This window comes from Salmo trutta, chromosome 5, assembly GCF_901001165.1.
Source record: "Salmo trutta chromosome 5, fSalTru1.1, whole genome shotgun sequence".
NCBI classification, from domain to species: Eukaryota; Metazoa; Chordata; class Actinopteri; order Salmoniformes; family Salmonidae; genus Salmo; species Salmo trutta.
The window spans coordinates 5,100,967-5,126,264 of NC_042961.1; the positions used below are offsets into that span (position 1 = coordinate 5,100,967).

At 43.9% G+C, this 25,298-nt stretch overlaps 1 protein-coding gene across 2 annotated transcripts; it reads right to left on the reverse strand.

Annotated features, from left to right (window-relative positions):
- Positions 1-1,183: 1,183 nt before the first annotated feature.
- Positions 1,184-21,947, reverse strand: LOC115193546 (CMRF35-like molecule 3). Of its 2 annotated transcripts, none has more exons than XM_029752268.1 (8): positions 21,381-21,947; positions 20,879-21,184; positions 20,171-20,282; positions 19,742-19,836; positions 19,487-19,527; positions 2,297-2,380; positions 1,980-2,039; positions 1,184-1,590 (listed from the first exon to the last, which is right to left on the reverse strand). In XM_029752268.1, exons 1-8 carry the CDS (start codon positions 21,430-21,432, stop codon positions 1,573-1,575), a joined length of 768 nt encoding a protein of 255 aa, XP_029608128.1. In that variant the 5' UTR covers positions 21,433-21,947; the 3' UTR covers positions 1,184-1,572. The 2 variants fall into 2 exon arrangements, with proteins under 2 accessions (XP_029608128.1, XP_029608127.1); XM_029752267.1 differs by having other exon boundaries at positions 1,184-1,593.
- Positions 21,948-25,298: the final 3,351 nt, after the last annotated feature.

The window sequence follows — 25,298 nt, forward strand, 5'->3', positions numbered from 1 at the left end:
TGTTTACCAACATAATTAGCGCAGTAAAAATACATGTTTTGTCATACCCACTGGTTGGTACCCGTGGTATACCACAGTGGTCAGCCAATCAGCATTCAGGGCTCGAACCAACCAGTTTATATTAACTAATGTATGCATGGTGATGGCACCATGGAATGCCACAACTCCATCCCACCAAAACAGGCTGACATTTCGACTGATAAGGTGGTTTACTAATTACCCATTCAGGACACCAGTAGAAGTGAGTAGTGCACAACATGGCTGGTATGGCAGGGATGAGTGTGGGCTCAATATATAGGCTAGCCAATATTTTGTCTTCAGGGTTTCAGCATGTAGCCAGTACCTGACTTCAAGCAGCAGTGCACAGAAACATGAGACTTTATCAATTCATCAAAATATTTTACCCGTACCTGAGAGTCTGGAGAAGATGACGAGGAAGAGATGATAAGCCATGTGTGGTTTGTGTTTCTGTGTTGTACACAAATGTATATGTCAATGGCCGAGGCACCAACTACAATGATTCCTATAACGTTGCACCACAGACTGTCCAGGAGTTGGCGGATGCTTTAGTCCAGGTCTGGGAGGAGATCCCTCAGGAGACCATCTGCCACCTCATCAGGAGCATGCCCAGGCTTTGTAGGGAGGTCATACAGGCACGTGGAGGCCACACACACTACTGAGCCTCATTTTGACTTGTTTTAAGGACATTACATCAAAGTTGGATCAGCCTGTAGTGTGGTTTTCCACTTTAATTTTGAGTGTGACTCCAAATCCAGACCTCCATGGCTTGATAAATTGGATTTCCATTGATTATTTTTGTGTGATTTTGTTGTCAGCACATTCAACTATGTAAAGAAAAAAGTATTTAATACGATTATTTCTTTTATTCAGATCTAGGATGTGGTGTTTAAGTGTTCCCTTTATTTTTTTTAGCTATATATATATGGGATTGGAAATGATGCAGACAAATACATTGATAGAAGCCACAATCTATCTGCAATATTAAAGCTGATCTATCCCCCATTTTTTTTATTCATAAAAAAACGACTTAAATGATTACCAATAAATATGTTTTGCAAAAAGAAAATGTTTGTGTAATTCCTACAAATAGTTGCTATAAATAGATGTAACAATTGCATTAAACAATCAATGTCCATTGTTTAATATATATATATATATATATATATATATAGTACATTTTATTATCGCAGTACAGGAGTTATTATACAGAGTAGCTATCTATACTAAGATCATAATACACGTTTGATCATGATTAGTTACAGTCATAGGACATTTAACTAGATGAGATCAATAAGATCATGATGTAAGAAACACCAGACAAGAGGAAAGGTGGATGGAACATAAACTATAAACAGAAATGTGTTGATAATCAGAACAAACACAGCAGACTGTCTTCAGCAGTTTATCACACAAAAGGATAGAGGGGTCTTTATGGTGTGGGTTAACAGGTATGACAGAAGCTTATTGGAGGCAGATAGATGTTGTGACACAGGAGAGGGGAGTGTTCTGTCCATCCAGGAAAAGGACTCGACCAAGGCCTTCTGTCAGTCACTATTGTGCTGCTGCCCTCTGCTGGAGAGGAAGTGAAACATTCAGTCACAATCTCCATTGTGACGTTTCCACTAGATACAGATCTAGGATCAGCTTCCCCTCTTCCTATCCTAACCTTAATCTTCAGTGGGAAATAAATTGAAATCTGACCCAAGATCAGCATCTAGGGGCAACTTCACACAAACCCAGGCACAGTCCACACTGTAATGTTATGGATACACACTGATAACAATGAGGTTAGCTGGTCACAATGTCATTACATTTTACATGCAGCAAAACAAATACACTAAGAAAGATTTGTGTGGTTAAACAGTGATGTTTACTACACATAGTAATGTGGTGTTGTCTGTATCTTTGAGAGATCAGCATCATTTGGTACAACAGACAGAGGAGACACCAACACTGACCTGTGTGGTCACCTGTAGAGCTAGTGAGCTGTAGACCACATTATCATCTGGTTCTGCTGACTACAGAGGAGGAACAGGGAGAGAGGTGAACAGGGAAAGTTCTGTCATGATGGAGAGTACACTATAAAAACACAGTTCTCAGTGAAATTAAAAGTATAGACAGTTATAATTGTGATATGTAACATAAAGGTGATATATTAGGCCTACAGCTATAATGGTGACATAACCATGACTATATTAACACTGAGGAAACAATCACCTACTGTTGTTTCTGATAACATAATACTAGCTGTGGATAATCAGTAGAAGAGCTTTACCTTGGTCTGTCCTTTTAGTTGGGCCTTGTGCTGGGGGATGACAGTGCTGTATGTGACATCATCATCAGCTTCAGGAAATAGATCCTGTTGGTAGAGAGAGACACAAATAACAAAAACGTGTTGTTATACTGTTATAGTGTACATTTACCTATTGCTTGTTCCAAGACAGAAAAGTATAATGGAAATACAATTGTTTTCTAAAACAGATGCACATTTGCCAGGGCTATGACGTTTAATGAGTAACAGCCATAATGTTGTCTAACAGCCGAGATGCTTGAAGCCATATGTTGACATTCTGTGCTGTCCTGAACTGATCAGGTATGACAGTGCTGTACATCACGTCATGGTGGCTCTCGGTTTGGCCTCTGAGAAATGGACAGCACTGAAGGTAAACACATGTCTATATGCATAGGAAGTGAGAGTACAGGAACTTCAGATACTCAGCTCACACTGCAGAGATGGAGAGAGAGATAGAGAGAAACCCAGCTCACACTGTAGAGATGGAGAGAGATAGAGAGAGAGAAACCCAGCTCACACTGCAGAGATGGAGAGATAGAGAGAGAGAAACCCAGCTCACACTGCAGAGATGGAGAGATAGAGAGAGAGAAACCCAGCTCACACTGCAGAGATGGAGAGAGAGATAGAGAGAGAAACCCAGCTCACACTGCAGAGATGGAGAGAGAGATAGAGAGAGAAACCCAGCTCACACTGCAGAGATGGAGAGAGAGATAGAGAGAAACCCAGCTCACACTGCAGAGATGGAGAGAGAGAGAGATAGAGAGAGAGAAACCCAGCTCACACTGCAGAGATGGAGAGAGATAGAGAGAGAAACCCAGCTCACACTGCAGAGATGGAGAGAGATAGAGAGAGAGAAACCCAGCTCACACTGCAGAGATGGAGAGAGAGATAGACAGAAACCCAGCTCACACTGCAGAGATGGAGATAGAGAGAGAGAAACCCAGCTCACACTGCAGAGATGGAGAGAGAGCTATATAGAGAGAAACCCAGCTCACACTGCAGAGATGGAGAGAGAGAGATAGAGAGAGAGAAACCCAGCTCACACTGCAGAGATGGAGAGAGAGATAGAGAGAAACCCAGCTCACACTGCAGAGATGGAGATAGAGAGAGAGAAACCCCAGCTCACACTGCAGAGATGGAGAGAGAGATAGAGAGAGAGAGAGAAACCCAGCTCACACTGCAGAGATGGAGAGAGAGAGATAGAGAGAGAGAAACCCAGCTCACACTGCAGAGATGGAGAGAGAGAGAGAGATAGAGAGAGAGAAACCCAGCTCACACTGCAGAGATGGAGAGAGAGAGAAACCCAGCTCACACTGCAGAGATGGAGAGAGAGATAGAGAGAGAGAAACCCAGCTCACACTGCAGAGATGGAAGAGAGACAGAGAGAAAGAACCCCAGCTCACACTGCAGAGATGGTGAAAAGACTTTCACCCTGCCACCAAACAGAGGTTGATTGCAAGCATTTTGCGAGACTATGACAAAAACCTAATGTCTACCAGGCCCACCACTCCACCCTGGACTTGAACAACATTTATGACCAGGTCCACCTCTACAAGTCAGCAATCCAACTTTTGCCAGAACACTGAAGGACCCTGAAGTACGACACCTTCAACCGTACCCCCAGCAACTCACACAAGAGCAAGCGAGCAACCTGCACCCCGCCCAGACCTGCAAGACCCCCTCCTGAAAGACCTGCACCTTGAGAACCGACACCAAGATCACCCCAAACAGCTAAGACCAAACCCCAAGCAAATTCAATCCCTTCTAGACAATTTCCTTGACAAAACGTTTCACTGTAATAGTGAAGGTGTAAACTTAGCAGTAGAAAACCTAAACAGTATATTTGACCTCTCAGCTCACATATCAAATCAAAATATTTCAAGCAGACAACCTAAGAAAATGAACAACAATGACAAACGTTTTGATGAAGAATGCAAAAATCTAAAAAAGAAATTGAGAAACCTGTCCAACCAAAAACATAGAGACGGGGTTACAAGTGCCCCTCAGTCCATCTGTCACACCAAGCACAACCCGCATCCCCTGGTTCTTCTCTATCACTATCGGCTTCCCTGTGTAGACTTGCGTCTTCCAAACGTAGCTGGATTGTGAATCACAGGCCACCCATATCTTGATGCCATACTTTGCTGGCTTGCTGGGCATATACTGTCAGAAAGGACAGCAATCTTTTGACAAAATAAATTACTATCTGTCACGCCCTGACCTTAGAGATCCCTTTTATTCTCTATTTGGTTAGGTCAGGGTGTGACTAGGGTGGGCAATCTATGTTTTCTATTTCTTTGTTGGCCGGGTATGGTTCCCAATCAGAGGCAGCTGTCTATCGTTGTCTCTGATTGGGGATCATACTTAGGCAGCCTTTCTCCATCTTTAGTTTGTGGGATCTTGATTTTGCATAGCTGCTGTGTAGCCTGCAGAACGTTACGTTCATTTTGTATTTTGTTGTTTTGTCGGTGTTCATTTTAAATAAAGTAAAATGTTCGCCTACCACGCTGCACCTTGGTCCAATCTTTACAACAACGGTCGTAACAGAAGATCCCACCTCAACTGGACCAAGCAGCGTGCCCGGGAGGAGATGGCATCCTGGTCTTTGGAAGAGGTTGAGGAGAGAATAGCCTGGACTTGGGAGGAAGTATTGGAGAGATATGAAAGCCTGCCGGGGAAGCAGGCGGAAGCAACGAAGGACCATCAATGACGACTCTGGGGGTCGCAACCACAACGCAAGCACGAGAGGCAGCCCCCAATTTGTTTTGTGGGGGGGGGGCATACGGGGTGGTTGGCGGAGCCAGGTCTCTGCACTCGCTGTAAGGAGCGTGTGACCGTTCAGGCACCATGTTATGCGGGGATACACACTGTGTCTCCAGTGCGCATTCACAGCCCGGTGCGCTCGGTGCCAGCTCCCGGCACTTGCCGTGCGAAAATTAGCATCCAGACAGGACGGGTTGTGCCGGCTCAGCGCTCCTGGTCTCCAGTACGCCTCCTTGGACCAGGATATCCTGCGCTGGTTCTACTCACTGTGTTTCCAGTGCGCCTTCACAGCCCATTGCGTCCAGTGCCAGAGCCCCGTACTTGCCGGGCTAAAGTGAGCATCCAACCAGCACGGGTTGTGCCAGCTCTACGCTCCAGACCTCCAGTGCGCCTCCACGGCCCAGTTTATCCTGTGCCAGCTCCGCGCACCCAGTCCCCAGTGTGTCTCCCCAGCCAGGTACGACCTGTGCCTGCTCCACGCAACCGGCCTCCAGTGCATCTGTCCAGCCTGGTGCGCCCTGTGCCGGCTCCACGCACTAGGCCTCAAGTGCGCCTCCGCAGTCCGGAGCCTCCTCAGTCCGGAGCCTCCGGCGACGATCCGCGGCCCTTGAGCCTCCGGCGACGGTCGGGAGTCCGGAGCCTCCGGCGACGGTCGGCGGTCCGGAGCCTCCGGCGACGGTCGGCGGTCCGGATCCTCAGGCGACGGTCGGCGGTCCGGAGCCTCCGGCGACGGTCGGCGGTCCGGAGCCTCCGGCGACGGTCGGCGGTCCGGAGCCTCCGGCGACGGTCGGCGGTCCGGAGTTTCCGGCGACGGTCTGCGGTCCGGAGTTTCCGGCGACGATCCGCGGTCCGGTTCCTCCGGCGACGATCCGCGGTCCGAAGCTTCCGGCGACGATCCCCGCACCAGAGTTGCCACCGAAGATGGCGGATCCACGAGCGGAGCGGGGTCTACGTCCCGCACCGGAGCCGCCATAAAGGCTAGATGCCCACCCGGACCCTCCCCTCTAGAGTCAGGTTTTGCGGCCGGAGTCCGCACCTTTGGGGCGGGGTACTGTCACGCCCTGACCTTAGAGATCCCTTTTATTCTCTATTTGGTTAGGTCAGCGTGTGACTAGGGAGGGCAATCTATGTTTTCTATTTCTTTGTTGGCCGGGTATGGTTCCCAATCAGAGGCAGCCGTCTATCGTTGTCTCTGATTGGGGATCATACTTAGGCAGCCTTTTTCCACCTTTAGTTTGTGGGATCTTGATTTTGCATAGCTGCTGTGTAGCCTGCAGAACTTTACGTTCGTTTTGTATTTTGTTGTTTTGTCGGTGTTCATTTTAAATAAAGTAAAATGTTCGCCTACCACGCTGCACCTTGGTCAAATCTTTACGACGAGCGTAACACTATCAGTAATTAGCATCAATGTCACAGAAAACAATCACATAAATCAACGATATTACAGCAATACATAATAAAATGAACAGTGAAAATATCTTACATTACAGATAGGAAAATAAACATTTACCTCTGAATGGAACCAGTTGCTCATCCACTGTTACTTCAGGCCCAGGGTTGTAGAGGTATGGCAAACGCTCCACCCACTTCTCCTAGACCTCTCTTATGGCCGGCATTTTGTCTCTCACACGTCTTGCAGGTCTTGACTCACGGTTATCAAATCCTAGTATTCTTGAGAAAGTGTGAAAGACTTTCAGTGGCATCGTGGCACAAAAAAATCGCCCTTCCACTCTCTGCATCCCAGAGACTACATGTAGCCTCGCCTCGGGACCTATACACACCGCTAAGATTAGCAGTCCTATGTAGGCATGCAGGTCAACCTCATACATCCTTTTCCAGGTGTCTCCATATTTATGGAAATGTTGAGGTGGTCCTGGACATGGGCAACTGCATGTCTTGTGGGCCCTGGGGTCATCCTTATGACATTTTGTGCTGCCATCCTGCCCTGGTTGTCATGTGGTGACAAGGACCATGTTATTTTGCTGTTCTTTGACAAAAATGTATCTTTCAGCTTGGGGGATTTCTTCTTCATCTGAAGATGATGCATCATGCTCTGGGTTGTTTTCTTCCCATACTTCTTCTTAAGATACCTCCTCTTCTAAATCATTGTTCTCTTGTTCCTCCTGGACATCTGAAAAAATCAGATCTTCGACCTGTTGGGCACTAAAACGTGCACTTATGGCTTCAGCAAAGAGAGACTGTCATCTGCAGCACCTTTATAGCCTCTGATTGCGTTCCCCATTAGTAAACAATGCTTTCAAGAAATGTTTATTTTGTCTGAAATTGTTTTATTTTGTCTGTGAACTTGAGTCATGTGTGGGGTTGTGGAGGGGAGATGCTGCACTTGCACAAGAAAGTTCTAGTTTTGTCTGAGTTCAATCAGTAGCACACATAATCTCAATCTCGTGTGTGTGTGTGTGTGTGTGTGTGTGTGTGTGTGTGTGTGTGTGTGTGTGTGTGTGTGTGTGTGTGTGTGTGTGTGTGTGTGTGTGTGTGTGTGTGTGTGTGTTTTTTGTGGTGTGTAAATAGTTTTATAACTGCCGGGTCAAAAATTACCCTAAGACAATCGTTGTACCCTGGTGGTGTACAGCTTTCACTAAAATATGAACAAAGGTGATGTTTCACTTTTTCTAATGTTGGGGTCACTCAAGGAAAAGTCATCAAATTTCCCTTAAAACAACACAAGGGTCTTTAACATAATCCTCAGCTCTGGCATATTCCTCAATATTTGGAACCAAGGACTGATCACCCCAATCCACTAAAGTGGAGACAAATTTGACCCCAATAACTACCATAGATGAAGCGTCAACAGAAACCTTGGAAAATCCTCTGCATTATCATTAACAGCAGACTCGTACATTCCCTCAGTGAAAACAATGTACTGAGCAAATGTCAAATTGGCTTTTTACCAAAGTACCGTACAACAGACCATGTATTCACCCGGCATACCCTAATTGACAAACAAACACACCAAAACAACGGCAAATTCTTTTCATGCTTTGTTGATTTCAAAAAAGCTTTCAACTCAATTTGGCATGAGTGCCTGCTATACAAATGGATGGAAATTGGTGATTGGGGAAAAACATTCTACATTATAAAATCCATGTACACCAACAACAAGTGTGCGGTTAAAATTGGCAAAAAACACACATTTCTTTCCACAGGGCCGGGGAGGTGAGACAGGGAAGCCCCACCCTCTTCAACATATATATCAACGAATTCGCGAGGGCACTAGAACAGTCTGCTTGTAACACCCTGATCTGTTTCACCTGTCTTTCCATTTCTGCCTGCCCTGACCCTGAGCATTCCTGCCGTCCTGTACCTTTGCCCCACCTGTCTGTATTACTTACCTCTGCCTACTCTGACCCTGAGCCTGCCTGCCGTCCTGTACCTTGCCCCACCTATCTGTATTACTTACCTCTGCCTACTCTGACCCTGAGCATGCCTGCCGCCCTGTACCTTGCCCCACCTATCTGGATTACTGACCACTGCCTGCCCTTGACCTGTCTTTTGCCTGCCCCTGTTGGATTAATTAGCTGTTGTTACTTCAACGTTGTCTGCATCTGGGTCTTACCTGAAACGTGATACCACTAGAATCTGAAGTCAAATGGCTACTGTTTGCTGATGATCTGGTACTTCTGTCCCCAACCAAGTAGGGCCTACAACAGCCCCTAGATCATCTGCCCAGATTCTGTCAGACCTGGGCCCTGATAGTAAATCTCAGTAAGACAAAAACAATGGTGTTCCAAAAAAGGTCCAGTTGACAGGACCACAAATACAATTTTCATCTAGACACTGTTGCCCTAGATTACACAGAAAAACGATACATACCTTGGCCTAAACATCAGCGCCACATAAAACTTCCAGAAAGCTGTGAACGATCTGAGAGACAAGGCAAGAATGGCCTTCTATGCCATTGTCATGACTGTCCTGATCAGGTCAGGTTACAGGAGACCACAATCCTACAGATTATCTCTCACCCCCAACAGAGGAGGAGAGATCTCGGGGTCTGAAGATGTGGGGGTTTTATGACCCCTCACGCCCATGATAAATCTTAGGCCACAGGCGAAATTCCTTTGTCCTCACTATGGAGAACTGGCCTCAGAACATTAAACATGCAATAAAGGGACTTTGGAACAATGGTTTCCGTCAGCCACAATGGTGGTCATGACAATAGATGGAATATGAAAATGTATGTAATTTTTGTTTTGTTATTAAAGGTTAACAGATGACGTTATTATGAAAACATTGTACCTTTAAGAGTTTTCCCAGTATATGCCTGATGTTTATACATTGTACGTTGTGTGGAAAATATCCAAATCAAAGACAATGTTTTGGTAAAGATGAAATGTGAAGTTAGTTGTCTAAAATTGGATTTGAGTAAAATCTAGGCCTTGTCTCTTAACTTGGTACGCCCAGAGAATTGCCCTAAAGGCGGTTACGCCCACTTCTGACCCGAAGGTATAAGACATGGGAGTGAAGAATGAACAGATTAGAATAAAGTGACCCTAGGCTGCAGCCAAGGTCTAACAAAGTCAACAAAGTCAGGCTCTCAGGACAAGACAGGCCCACATGTGCACACTGCCCACAAAATGAGGTGAAAACTGAGCTGCACTTCCTAACCTCCTGCCAAATAGATGACCATACTAGATACATATATATATATATATATATATATATATATATATATATATATATATTGGGTAAAATACCACAGTGTGCAATCACAGCAGCAAGATTTGTGACCTGTTGCCACTAGAAAAACCTGTACAAATGTGAATTTTCCCTTTTGTACTTTAACTATTTGCATATTTTTTTTATTTTATTTCACCTTTATTTAACCAGGTAGGCTAGTTGAGAACAAGTTCTTATTTGCAACTGCCACCTGGCCAAGATAAAGCAAAGCAGTTCGACTGTCACAACGTCCACAGAAGGTGGCGCCTCTCCCCGGTCGGGGGGCTCGGCGGTTGTCATCGCTGGCCTACTAGCTGCCACAGATCTGTTTCTGTGTCTTTTGGTTATGTCTGTTTAGTCTGCACCTGTTTTGTGTTAGTCAATTAGTGGGGTATTTAGTTTGTCTGTTTCGTTTGGGGATTTGTGCGGGATTGTTTATTGTGTCATGCCTTTTGGGCACGTAGGGGTTCATTGCATTTTCGATTTTACGCTGCGTGTTTTAGGCATTAGGGTTGCCGGACTGTATCCCGTCCTTTGGTATTTTTGGAGTTGTTCTCCTACCTTATTATTGTGCACCCTGCCTTGTTGCGGCATTTTTTCATAACTATTAAATGTGTGTTTCACGGTCTCCTGCGCCTGACTTCACCCCTCCTGCTATCGAAGTGTTTCGTGACATCGACACATACAACAACACAGAGTTACACATGGAATAAACAAACATACAATCAATAATACAGTAGAAAAATCTATATACAGCATGTCCAAATGAGGTAGGATAAGAGAGGTAAGGCAATAAATAGGCCATGGTGGCAAAGCAATTACAATATTGCAATTAACCTCTTTGGGACCCCTTCCCGTTCTCATCCCGTTAACGGGATTGATTTTGACAACAGCCAGTGGAAAATCAGAGCGCCAAATTTAAAACACCTAAAATCTCATAATTCCATTTTCTCAAACAATCAACTATTTTACACCATTTTAAAGATAAACTTCTCGTTAATCTAACCACATTGTCCAATTTCAAAAATACTTTACGGCGAAAGCATAAAATTAGATTATGTTAGGACATAAACTTCACAAGAAACACCACACAGCCATTTTCCAAGCAACTAGATGCATCACAAAAACCCAAAACACAGCTAAATGAAGCACTAACCTTTGACGATCTTCATCAGATGACACTCCTAGGACATTATGTTACACAATACATGTACGTTTTGCTCGATAATGTTCATACTTATATCCAAAAACAGCATTTTACATTGGCGCGTAATGTTGAGAATTGTTTTCCCTCCAAACACACCGGTGAATCAGCAAAATGAGCACACATAGTACATAAATTCTCATCGTAAACATTGATCAATATAGAAGTGTTATGCACAGAATTATAGATATACTTCTCCTAAATGTAATTGCATTGTCAGATTTCAAAAAAGGTTCACCGCGAAAGCACAATTTTCAATAATCTGAGTACAGCCCAGATGACACTAACAACTATCAAACAGAAACCCGCCATCTTGAAGTCAATAAAACTAAGAAATTACATTATAAATATTCACTTACCTTTGATTATCTTCATCAGAAGGCACTCCCAGGAATCCCAGCTCCACAATAAATGTTCGATAAAGTTCATATTTATTTCCAAATAATCCATTTTGTTCGCGCGTTAGGTTCACTATCCAAATCCACTGCGCGCATGCTTACTTAGTCCAGACGAAAAGTCAAAAAAGTTATACTACAGTTTGTAGAAACATGTCAAACGATGTATAGAATCAACCTTTAGGTTGTTTTTATCATAACCTCCTGTTCCGAGTACGCGAGGTCTGCAGCCTCTGCGTTAAAAGGGCGAAAAACGTTCTGTTCCGGGAACATGATGGCGACGGTCCGATGTCAGAAGGATTCAGATAATAAACTGTTGTGAGGACAACGATTCCACGTTAAAAGGACTAACATGTCAACTACAGAACTAAGCCAACCCCAGCGTGAGCTTTGGTTGTGAATGGTATGAACTTTGAACTCTTATTCACAACAGAAGTGATACCTCCTAGCCATTGAGTTAGCAGCAGCCGCTGTAAACGTGGGCTAGGAAAGGACGGACGACGGATCCAGTCTAACACACAACGACGATACTACAACATATCCAATTTACCACCAGAGACATTCTTCCGAGGACAGGAAGATCTCTGTTGGGCAACACGGCCAGCATCTACGACCAACCTACCGAAGCGCAGCTCAGAGTAAATATTTATTGCATTTTCCTTTTCCAAATGAGCGGTAATTTAGAATGCATAAGATACTGTATTTACGATAGCATAGCTTCTCCCTTTGTTCCTCACTCTTCCCGCTCTTTCACTAAGAACCCAACCCCCTTTCCTTTGTGTAACCAGCCGTCATGTCGGCTCCATCCACCAGGGAGGTTTTCTGTATGACATAATTTGCATTCTGTGAATATGTAATTCTGTGTGATTATTTAGGTATTTAGTAAATAAATAATTAAACCAAAATTTGTATTGCTGATTCAACTTGTTAGCCAGGGTTCGTGAAGATAACCAATAATTTACGATGTTCAGATGAGACTGAAATAAGGTGATGATTAATATTGACTGCTATTGATGTAAAATATTACTAGGTCTTTAAGAGTTTATTCGGAAGATAACAGCTCAATAAACACTCTTTCGTGGTGCCCCGACTTTCTAGTTAATTACATTTACATGATTAGCTTAATCAGGTATAATTAATTACAGAGAAAGGATTTTATAGAATAGCATGTCATACCACTTAATCCGGCATAGCCAAAGACACGACAGGTGCAAAGGAGCAAGATAAATAAATAAATACAGTATGGGGATAAGATAGATTGGATGGGCTATTTACAGATGAGCTATGTACAGGTGCAGTGATCTGTGAGCTGCTCTGACAGCTGGTGCTTAAAGCTAGTGAGGGAAGTAAGAGTCTCCAGCTTCAGAGATTTTTGCAGTTCGTCCAGTCATTGGCAGCAGAGAACTGGAAGATCATTACAACACTGTATACAGTTGAAGTCGGAAGTTTACATACACTTAGGTTGGAGTAATTAAAAATCGTTTTTCAACCACTCCACAAAATTATTGTTAACAAACTATGGTTCTGGCAAGTCAGTTAGGATATCTACTTTGTGCATGACACAAGTAATTTTTCCAACAATTGTTTACAGACAGATTATTTCACTTATAATTCACTGAATCACAATTCCAGTTGGTCAGAAGTTTCCATACACTAAGTTGACTGTGCCTTTAAACAGCTTGGAAAATTCCAGAAAATGATGTCATGGCTTTAGAAGCTTCTGATAGGCTAATTGACATAATTTGAGTCAATTGGACGTGTACCTGTGGATGTATTTCAAGGCCTACCTTCAAACTAAGTGCCTCTTTGCTTGACATCATGGGAAAATCAAAAGAAATTAGCCAAGACCTCAGAAAAAAAAGTGCACCTCCACAAGTGTGGTTCATCCTTGGGAGCAATTTACAAACGCCTGAAGGTACCACGTTCATCTGTACAAACAATAGTACGCAAGTATAAACACCATGGGACCACGCAGCCGTCATACCGCTCAGGAAGGAGACGCATTCTGTCTCCTAGAGATGAACGTACTTTGGTGCGAAAAGTGCAAATAAATCTCAGAACAACAGCAAAGGACCTTGTGAAGATGCTGGAGGAAACAGGTACAAAAGTATCTATATCCACAGTAAAACGAGTCCTATATCAACATAACCTGAACGGCCACTCAGCAAGGAAGAAGCCACTGCTCCAAAAACCAGCATAAAAAAGCCAGACTACGGTTTGCAACTGCACATGGGGACAAAGATCATACTTTGTGGAGAAATGTCCTCCTGGTCTGATAAAACAAAAATAGAACTGTTTGGCCATAATGACCATTGTTATGTTTGGAGGAAAAAGGGGGAGGCTTGCAAGGCAATGAACACCATCCCAACCGTGAAGCACGGGGTGGCAGCATCACCCCGTGTGCACTTCACAAAATAAATGGCATCATGAGGGAGTAAAATTATGTGGATATATTGAAGCAACATCTCAAGACATCAGTCAGGAAGTTAATGCTTGGTCGCAAATGGATCTACCAAATGTACAATGACCCCAAGTATACTTCCAAAGTTGTGGCAAAATGGCTTAAGGACAACAAAGTCAAGGTATTGGAGTGGCCATCACAAAGCCCTGACCGCAATCCTATAGAAAATGTGTGGGCAGAACTGAAAAAGCGTGTGCGAGCAAGGAGGCCTACAAATCTGACTCAGTTATACCAGCTCTGTCAGGAGGAATGGGCCAAAATTCACCCAACTTATTGTGGGAACCTTGTGGAAGGCTACTCGAAACATTTGACCCAAGTTAAACAATTTAAAGGCAATGCTACCAAATACTAATTGAGTGTATATAAACATCTGGCCCACTGGGAATGTGATGAAATAAATTTAAGCTGAAATAAATCATTCTCTCTACTATTATGACATTTCACATTCTTAAAATAAAGTGGTGATCCTATCTGACCTAAGACATGGAATTCTAACTAGGATTAAATGTCAGGAATTGTGAAAAACTGAGCTTAAATTTGCCTAAGGTGTATGTAAACTTCCGACTTCAACTGTATATACATAATTTAACATTTGAAATGTCTTTATTCCTTTGTAACGTTTGTTGGCGTAATGTTCACTGTTGATTTTGTATTGTATATTTCACTTTTATTATCTATTTCACTTGCTTTGGCAATGTAAGCATACAGTATGTTTCCCATGCCAATAAAGCCCTTGAATTGAAATCGAGTTGAGAGAGAGAGAGAGAACACCAGCTATCACTGCAGAGATGGAGGAGAGAGAGAGTGAGAGAGAGAACCCCAGCTCAAATCAAATGTTACTAGTCACTTGCCCCGAATACAACAGGTGTAGACCTTACAGTGAAATGCTTACTTACAAGCCCCTAACCAACAACGCAGTTTCAAAAAAATATGGATAAGAATTAGACATAAAAGTAAGAAGTAATTAAAGAGCAGCAGTAAAATAGCAATTGCGAGATTATATACACGGGGGTACCGATACAGAGTCAATGTGCGGGGGCACCGGTTAGTTGAGGTAGTATGTTCATGTAGGTGGAATTATTAAAGTGACTATGCATAGATGATAGCTACAGAGAGTAGCAGTGGTGTAAAGATGCAAATGGTCTGGGTAGCCATTCGATTAGATGTTCAGGAGTCTTATGGCTTGGGGGTAAAAGCTCTTTAGAAGCCTCTGAGACCTAGACTTGGCGCTCCGGTACCGCTTGCCATGCGGTAGCAGAGAGAACAGTCTATGACTAGGGTGGCTGGAGTCTTTGACAATTTTTAGGGATCTTCCTCTGACACCGTCTGGTATAGAGGTCCTGGATGGCAGGAAGCTTGGCTCCAGTGATGTACTGGGCCGTTCGCATTACCCTCTGTAGTGCGTTGTGGTCGGAGGCCAAGCAGTTGCCATACCAGGCAGTGATGCATCCAGTCAGGATGCTCTCGATGGTGCAGCTGTAGAACCTTTTGAGGATCTGAGGACCCATGCCAAATCTTTTCAGTCTCCTGAGGGGGAATAGGTTTTGTCGTGCCCTCTTCACGACTGTCTTGGTGTGCTTGGACCATGTTAGCTTGTTGGTGATGTGGACACCAAGGAACTTGAAGCTCTCAACCTGCTCCACTGCATCCCCGTCGATGAGAATGGGGGCATGCTCGAGCGTCTTTTTCCTGTAGTCCACAATCATCTCCTTTGTCTTGATCACGTTGAGGGAGAGGTTGTTGTCCTGGCACCACACGGCCAGGTCTCTGACCTCCTCCCTATAGGCTGTCTCGTCGTTGTCGGTGATCAGGCCTACCACTGTTGTGTCATCGGAAAATGTAATGATGGTGGTAGAGTCTTGCCTGGCCGTGCAGTCATGAGGGAAAAGGGAATTTAGGAGGGGGCTGAGCACGCACCCCTGAGGGGCCCCTGTGTTAAGGATAAGTGTGGCGGATGTGTTGTTACCTACCCTTACCACCTGGGGGTGGCCCGTCAGGAAGTCCAGGATCCAGTTGCAGAGGGAGGTGTTTAGTCCCAGGCTCCTCAGCTTATCGATGAACTTTGAGGGCACTATGGTGTTGAACGCTGAGCTGTAGTCAATGAATTGCATTATCACATAGGTGTTCCTTTGTCCAGGTGGGAAAGGGCAGTGTGGAGTGCAATAGAGATCGTATCATCTATAGATCTGTTAGGGCAGTATGCAAATTGGAGTGGGTCTAGGGTTTCTGGGATGATGGTGTTGATGTGAGGAGATCTCACATCTCACTGCAAAGATGGAGTGATCGGTACTAGTCCAAGATCTCCACAGACCAAAACCAAGTTTATTCAGTTTGTACCTGCGGTGCTGTTTCTCTGGTGTGGGTCACTGTGCTGTATGTAATGTCCTGCTCAGAGTCAGCAGACTGCAAAGAAATAAATAGCAAAGAAGAACAGGACTTGTCTATTTACCACCTAAACCACAGTTTGTTTCCACGATATGCCTGACAAGAGGAGCTAAACTCTCTTTGTCACGTCCTGACCAGTGTAAGGGTTATTTGTTGTTGTAGTTTGGTCAGGACGTGGCAGAGGGTATTTTGTTTATGTGGTTCGGGGTGGTGATTTATTTAGTAGGGTGTTGGTTTAGTTAGTTCCGGGTTTTGGGGGTTATGTTCTGGGTTTGTATTTCTATGTGGTCTCTAGTCTTTTGTATTTCTATGTCTAGTTTATTGGGGTAGACTCTCAATTTTAGGCAGGTGTTTTCTAGTTGCCTCTGATTGAGAGTCCTATATATGGGTATGTGTTTGGTTTAGTGTTGGTGGGAGATTGTTTCTTGTTTTGCCTGTGTGAGCCTGACAAGACTGTTTTGTTGGTCGTGCGTTCTTCGTTTTGTTGTTCTCTTTATTTAAAATAAATATCAAGATGAGCATCCACATTCCTGCTGCGTATTGGTCCTCTATCCCCGACGACAACCGATACAGAATCTCCCACCATAATAGGACCAAGCAGCGGAGAAGGGAGCGATGGGAATATGATATGGACTGTCGGGAAAAGGAGACATGGGCAGAGTTGAGGAGAGGCATTTCCAGGGCTGTGGAGGATTTAAAGGAACCCGAGAGGCAGCCCCAAGATTTTTTTTTGGGGGGGGCACATGGGTAATTTGGCTGGGTGAGGAGTGAGCCCCAGGCCAAATCCCCGTACCTTTTTTGGGCAACCAGTGACTGGACAGGTCCCGTGCTTCGGGGTAATGGGTACTGTGGCGAGGCCAAGTATTTTTAGGCCAGTACGCGCAGTACCAGTGCCCCGCATTTGCCAGGGAAGAGTGGGCATCCAGCCAGTAAGATCGATGCCAGTTCTGTGCTCGAGACCGCCAGTACGCCTCTATGGTCCAGTGCGTCAGCCCAGTCCGACTCGTCCTGTTCCCGCTCCCCACGCTAGCCCTGAGGTGCGTGTTCCCAGGCTGATACCTCCAGTACCAGCACCAAGCATCAGGCTTCCAGTGCGTCAACCCAGTCCGACTCGGCCTGTTCCCGCTACCCGCACTAGCCCTGAGGAGCATGTCCCCAGACTGGCACATCCAGTACCAGTACCACGCATCAGGCTTCTAGTGCATCAGCCCAGCCTCGAGAGTTCGGCAATAGTGTGCAGTCCAGAGTATCCGGCAACAGTGTGCAGTCCAGAGTATCCGGCAACAGTGTGCAGTCCAGAGTATCCGGCAACAGTGTGCAGTCCAGAGTATCCGGCAACAGTGTGCAGTCCAGAGTATCCGGCAACAGTGTGCAGTCCAGAGCATCCGGCAACAGTGTGCAGTCCAGAGCATCCGGCAACAGTGTGCAGTCCAGAGCATCCGGCAACAGTGTGCAGTCCAGAGCATCCGGCTACAGTGTGCAGTCCAGAGCATCCGGCAACAGTGTGCAGTCCAGAGCATCCGGCACCAGTGTGCAGTCCAGAGTATCCGGCACCAGTGTGCAGTCCAGAGTATCCGGCACCAGTGTGCAGTCCAGAGTATCCGGCACCAGTGTGCAGTCCAGAGCATCCGGCACCAGTGTGCAGTCCAGAGCATCCGGCACCAGTGTGCAGTCCAGAGCATCCGGCACCAGTGTGCAGTCCAGAGCATCCGGCACCAGTGTGCAGTCCAGAGCATCCGGCACCAGTGTGCAGTCCAGAGCATCCGGCACCAGTGTGCAGTCTAGAGTATCCGGCACCAGTGTGCAGTCCAGAGTATCCGGCAATAGTGTGCAGTCCAGAGTATCCGGCAACAGTGTCTAGTCCGGAACCGAGAGAGACTGCCTGCGATCCGGAACCGAGGGAGTCTGCCTGCGACCCGGAAACGAGGGAGTCTGCCTGCGACCCAGAAACGAGGGAGTCTGCCTGCGACCCGGAACCGAGGGAGCCTGCCTGCGACCCGGAACCGAAGGAGCCTGCCTGCGACCCGGAACCGAAGGAGCCTGCCTGCGACCCAGAAACGAAGGGGTCTGCCTGTGACCCAGAACTGGGTGAGTCTGACTATGACTAGGAAGCAAGGGAGTCGATAAGCAACCCGGAACTGAGTAAGTCTGTTGACAATCCTTAGCTAAAGATGATTAACTGTGTATCGAATGAGTCTGCCTACAGTGTGGAACGGAAGAGGTCTGCCTACGATCCGGAACGATGGGAGTCTGCCTACGGCCCGAAACTGAGCAAGTCTGTCTGCATTCTGGAGGACAGTAGGCCGGAGCCAGAACCACCTCCTGTATAGGTGGGTTGGGGAGGGGGGGTGTAGCACAAGTGCCATCGGTGACGGCAGCCACCCTCCCTTCCCTCCCTTTAGTTTAGGGGGATTTTAAAAAAAAAATTTTATGAGGTGCATCCGGGGTCTGCACCTTTGGGTGGGGGGGGGGGGGGGGGGGGGGGTACTGTCACGTCCTGACCAGTATAAGGGTTATTTGTTATTGTAGTTTGGTCAGGACGTGGCAGAGGGTATTTTGTTTATGTGGTTCGGGGTGGTGATTTATTTAGTAGGGTGTTGGTTTAGTTAGTTCCGGGTTTTTGGGGTTATGTTCTAGGTTTGTATTTCTATGTGGTCTCTAGTCTTTTGTATTTCTATGTCTAGTTTATTGGGATTGGACTCTCAATTGGAAGCAGGTGTTTTCTAGTTGCATCTGATTGAGAGTCCTATATATGGGTATGTGTTTGGTTTAGTGTTGGTGGGAGATTGTTTCTTGTTTTGCCTGTGTGAGCCTGAAAGGACTGTTTTGTTGGTCGTGCGTTCTGTTTTGTTGTTTTGGTGTTCTCTTTATTTAAAATAAATATTAAGATGAGCATCCACATTCCTGCTGCGTATTGGTCCTCTATCCCCGACGTCAACCGTTACACTCTTACACATACATGCAAACAAAATATGTCATATCTGTCTAATGCATATTCAAATGTCATGTGTTTGTCAAGAATTCATAGAATTGGTTTAGAAACAGTCATCAGCTGTAATACTGTGAAATGATAGGATGCAGTCAGAGATATATTTAGTGAACTGACAATTTCCTGTTCTCTATGTTATTAACAGCATTTTTCAACATCTTGAGTGTTATAAGAGCTTGGTTTCAGTTAGAACATGGGACCTTTTATGTCAACTCATTGATAATCAACTGGTAGATGATCCCAGATCTAGAACAGAATAGCAGGTTGTTGAAAATAATTAAATAAAATAGGTTTATCCTACCACTGAGTTGTTAGTTGTCTGGTCCTTGGCCTTATTGTCCTCTCGAATAAAGAGAGGGAGATGTCAATTACTTCTGAGTTTGTTATAGTACAATAATACCTCTGAATGGATTTCTTAAAGACAATACGTACAAATATTTTCTGTCATTCAAGATAAATCACAGGCAAGAAATATACTGTTGGTCATAATATCAATACATTTAGTATTTTTCTAAACTATTCTCCTTTTTTATATTCACATAAAATGACTACTTACTATGCTTTCTCCACATCTTCCATGTTACTAGGATACCAGCTGTCACCACCACCAACATGCCCAGAGAGATGAGTAGGACTTTCACATCTATGGACCTGATGGATTACATATAAAAACTTGAATTAATAATACAATTTAAATAGATCATTATAAATTGATAATTTGCTGTATGCACTGTTGTGATAAATGGAACAATTATTGATCTATTCACATGTGTGAAAGTTGACAATGCAAATGAAGAGATGATATGATTATTATTGAGATTATTATTATTATTGAGATTATGACTATTTTAAGTGTTCTTCTTGTCTTTGCAAATGAGGGAGAATAAGACCAACATTGCTGCTACTTCTCACAAGGCAACCACAAGAGGAAGTGATAACAGTCTCTATATGCATTTAGGGAGGGTGTTTGGTTAGCGTTAATAACCTCTGGTGGACTTCCTCCATGTTCCCCTCAGCTCCTTGACTTGTGTTGTCAGTCTGAACAGGCTCAGCAGTTGGAGAGACAGAGAGTTGTTGAGTGGTTGGATCTTGGGTTGCTGTGAGGTAAAACAACAATATCATCAATGAAGTTAATGGTATACCAGATAGTCAGGTTGTATAGCAACATCACATTCATAGTTAATATTACAATTAGTTCCAGATGATACCAGTGGATTAAACAAAGTGAATCATATTGATCATAAAGTGCTTTTACAACAGGCTCCTTACAAATTCCTTAAAGCTGCAGTATGTGATTGGTATATCCATTTTTGGTCTTTTAAATTCATAATAGTTATATATTGCCATTGATTCTTGAAGAATGTAACTTGCATCAGGAGCTTAGTTCAACTTTTGCCCCATCATGACCCAAAATATAATCTTGTTTTACTCAGCTGTTTGCAAACAATGTAATTGTAAACAAACACTGTACAGCTTCAAAACATGGTCAGTTAATTGCACAGAGATGTACAGTATAGATCTGTCTATGAATTTCAGAGAGGTTTCACAGTTCTCATTTCATTTGTTGTAGTAGGCTATTTATAATTGGATCATTATTTAGTATTTGACATTGCAGGTTACAGGACACTCCATAGGACATTTCTGAGCACTGTTCATTCTACTTTACTAGATATGAAAAGTGAAGGGATCTTACCTGGAGTGACAGATAGGTAGAACCATTGTATCCTGATATCTGTTCCTCCATTGATCTCCACAACACACCTGTAATTCCCATAGTCCCATGACGTCAGGTCAGTCATGGTCACAGTGAAGATTCTCTTGTTGATGTCATCAGAGATTGAGGTCTTACCACTGCTCTTAGGATGGTCAGTGCGTACTACATAAGAACATGCATCCCAACGTAATCCTTTACACCAGTATTTCACATGGTTGATGTGATTCAGATCATAGCTACATGGGAAGGTGATGGAGCCTCCTGTCTGCACAGACACATGCCTCCCTGTGGATACATCAACACAAAACACATTTAAATTAGAGTTAACATTTAATAGAATCTGTACAGAGGAAAAATAACAAAAATCGTATTGCTCCAACACTTTTAAACAGCTTGTTCATGATAGAGATTGATTATACAGTGTTTAAAGTGAATTGACTCAGGTGACTTCACCCTTAATTCATGTTAATGTTACCCTTACCTGCTGAGACCCTGTAGAAGATGAGGAGGAGGAGGGAGAGACGAAGAGCCATGTGAAAGTTAGTCTCTGCCTGTTATGTTAAATTGAACTTGAGCACAAACGTGTGTCAAGGACCAAGGCACTAGTGTTAATTACTTCTTGTTCACAGACCTCACTTTAACTCTCTTCCTGTTTCTGTTTGTGTGTACATGCCCCCCTCAGTGGAAGATAGGAACTATTGCATCATATAGACTACATTAACCCCAAAATCATAGTCACTACAATATATTTCAGCTTCCAGCTTTCTCTAAGGGCTGTTTGGGACCTAGAGTCACTACTATCCTGTTACTCTCTACTGGAACACAGGCCACTTATGATTATCAAGATTCAATTATTGGGCGACATGCACCACATTTCCATTGGCAAAAATCTATATTACAGTATATAACAAACTATATCATTAATGTCAATGACATCACAAAGTCATTTAGCAACTTTTAACAACAAATCAACCTGCCTTTAGCAACTTACCCTGAAAATGAGTTGGCAACAATGCTACCTGCTGTTTTGGACTCTCTCTCTACCGCACCTGCTGTCTCTAACTCTGAATGATCAGCTTTGAAAAGCCAACAGACATTTACTCCTGAGGTGCTGACCTGTTGCACCTCTACAACCACTGTGATTATTGTTATCTGACCCTGGTGGTCATCTATGAACGTTTTAACATCTTGGCCATGTACTGTTATAATCTCCACCCGGCACAGCCAGAAGAGGACTGGCCACCCATCATAGACTGGTTCCTCTCTAGGTTTCTTCCTAGGTTCCGACCTTTCTAGAGAGTTTTTCCTAGCCACCGTGCTTCTACATCTGCATTGTTTGCTGTTTGGGGTTTTAGGCTGGGTTTCTGTACAGCACTTTGTGACAACGGCTGATGTAAAAAGGGCTTTATAAATACATTTGATTGATTTATTGACCATATAAAAGGGTGTTTGTGTGAACACTTACTTTCAACATGGAGCAGGTTGGACAGCAAGGGAGAGAGAGAAATCAGAGCTCGTGGACAAGGGGCCCGTCAGAGAGGTCAAAGAGGTGGGCAGGGGCCACGTCAAAGAGGTGGGCATGGGCCCCATCAAAGAGGTGGGCATGGACCCGTCAAAGAGGTTAATGAGGTGGGAATGGGCCCCGTCAAAGAGGTGGGCCTCTAATGAAGTCCGGCCATTTTTGTTGACCTTGTGGTAAACAGAGGCCTTACCATGGCAGAGGCTGCCAGATTTGTTCACCCATATCTGAAAAGATCAACTGTCATTTCAATCATGATAACATTTTGCCAAGAAAACCGGCAAGTCTGCAGGATATGCACTATGGTTTACCATTACATAGACATTAAATGACATATTGTAACATAAGGCTGTCCGATATAGGGCAGGCCATTGAGTTAAATGATGACACCTTTGCCAATGTGGCATCCATCAGCCTATCAACAATCGGCCACCTTATGAAGAGACACCAGATATCTATGAAACACATTTACCTGGTGCTTTTTGATCCCCAGGTGAAACAACTGTGGGCCGAGTGTGTTCAGGTACAGCACTATAAACTGTATTACTGTTACGTTTTGATGCACATGCTACTTCACAATATCATGAAGGAACTATACTGTAAAAATAACTAACCCAAATGTATTTTTAGAGTGTGACTGTCACACCCTGATCTGTTTCATCTATCTTTGTGATTAGCTCCACCCCCCTCCAGCTGTCGCCCATCATCCCCATTATCCCCTGTGTATTTATACCTGTGTTCTCTGTTTGTCTGTTGCCAGTTCGTTTTGTTTTGTCAAGCCTACCAGCGTTTTCCCCTCTGTTCCTGTCTCTTGATTGTTCCTGTTTCCTAGTTTCCCCGGTGTTGACCATTCTGCCTGACCTGACCCTGAGCCTGCCTGCTGTCCTGTACCTTTGCCCCACCTATCTGGATTACTGACCTCAGCCTGCCCTTGACCTGTCCTTTTACCTGACCCTGTTTGAATAATAAACTTTGTTATTTCGACACTGTCTGCACCTGGGTCTTACATGATAGTGATGATGCCTGATGCTGCTGTTAACCATCACAAGTAGATCTTTGTTGATGAAGCAGACTTCAACCTGGCTAAAAGTCGGTGCCGTGGGCGGAATATGGTTCGTGACCCTATACCTGCCCCCATACTCTCCTGTCCTCAGCCCTATTGAGGATGTATTTTCAGCATGGAGGTGGAAGGTGTATGGTCACCATCCCCATGAGTGCCGCCCTCCTTCTGGCCATGGATGAGGCAGGCTACGACATCAATTCAGAACAGTGTCTTCATTGATCACACTTTTATTTACACATTGGATAGATATTATGGAAAGTTAAAGATTTTGTTGGGTAAAGTAATTTTATTGCCTAATGTGAAAACAGTGTAATCTACTGTAATTTACAGTACTGTAGCAAACTACTTCCAGGACTTCTAAGGGCGACTTGAAACACGTATCTTGCATTGTTTGCTATTGGATTAACTGGTTGTTAAAATGACTAAATTCATTATGTTGAATTTTTGTGATTAAACCAATGTTCTCAGTAAATTTCACAATAAATTTGTATTTTGAAATAATGGTTTTGTGGTGAGAGATGTTTACAATCCAAATGACGCACAATGACAGGTTATGAATGAAAGACTGACTGCGTTACAAGTGTGACCAGTTTGGAGTTTTGTACTAAGAGTTGGGAAAATGTACCACATATTTTCGAAAAAAGTCCCAAAGCTATAACAAAAACATTAACAAAGCATTTATATAATCCATTAAAGCTGGACAAGGTGAAGACAGAATAGTTATCCAAGGCTCTGATTCAACAAGGAGAGGATTTGTTACAGAAAACCAGAAAACCAAATATCAACTATGAAACAACCCAAGAACTCAGGATTAATAAACAAACCAAAAACATTTAAATGTAACCTTGTTTTGTGTGTGTGTGTGTGGTTTGGTTTTACTATCCTTGTGGGTAAAACAAGGACCATTTGGACAAGTCAAAAATCTAAATCAATTAAAATCAAATGTATTGGTCACATACACGTGTTGAGCAGATGTTATTGCAGGTGTAGCGAAATGCTTGTGCTTCTAGCTCTGACAGTGCAGTAATATCTAACAAGTAATATCTAACAGTTTCACAACATATTCCCAAAATACACGTAAAACTAAGTAATGAATGGATTAAGAATATATATAAATATATGTCAGAGTGACATTGGACTAATATACAGTGGCATAGTATAGAATACAGTATATACATATGAGATGGGTGATGCACCATTTGGACAAGTTGGGACATTTTGCCCGGTCCCACAAGGAAAAAGTATATTTTAGGCTTAGGGGTTAGGTTTAGGGTTATGGTTACAATTAGGGTTAGGGGAAATAGGATTTTGAATTGGCATACATTTTTTTGTACACACAAAGATTGTAAAACATACGGGTGTGTGTGTTTTATCCTGAAGAAAGCTGAACATTTTTGTGTACATGCCCCCTCAGTGGAAGATAGGAACCATTGCATTATGTAGACTAGTTCAACCACAAAATCATAGTCACTACAATGTATTTCAGCTTCCAGCTTTCTCCAAGGGCTCTTTGGGACCAAGAGTCACTATTATCCTGTTACCCTCAGCTGGAAAATAGGTCACTAATGATTACAAAAAGAAATGTATAGAATTGAGGGCACATGAGCTACGGAGATGGAGTGTTGACTGCCTTCCACTTAGAGATCAACCCTGGTCATAGATGCAGCTCAAAACCACAGATGTCCTCCAACCTAGACTGTTAAAGTTAGCTCAGGAAGCTGCTGTACCACAAGGCTGCAGGTTTCTGGTAAACTAACTCATACTATGACATCTTGTTAAACACTTGTTGTCTCCAACACAGCAAATAACTTCGACAT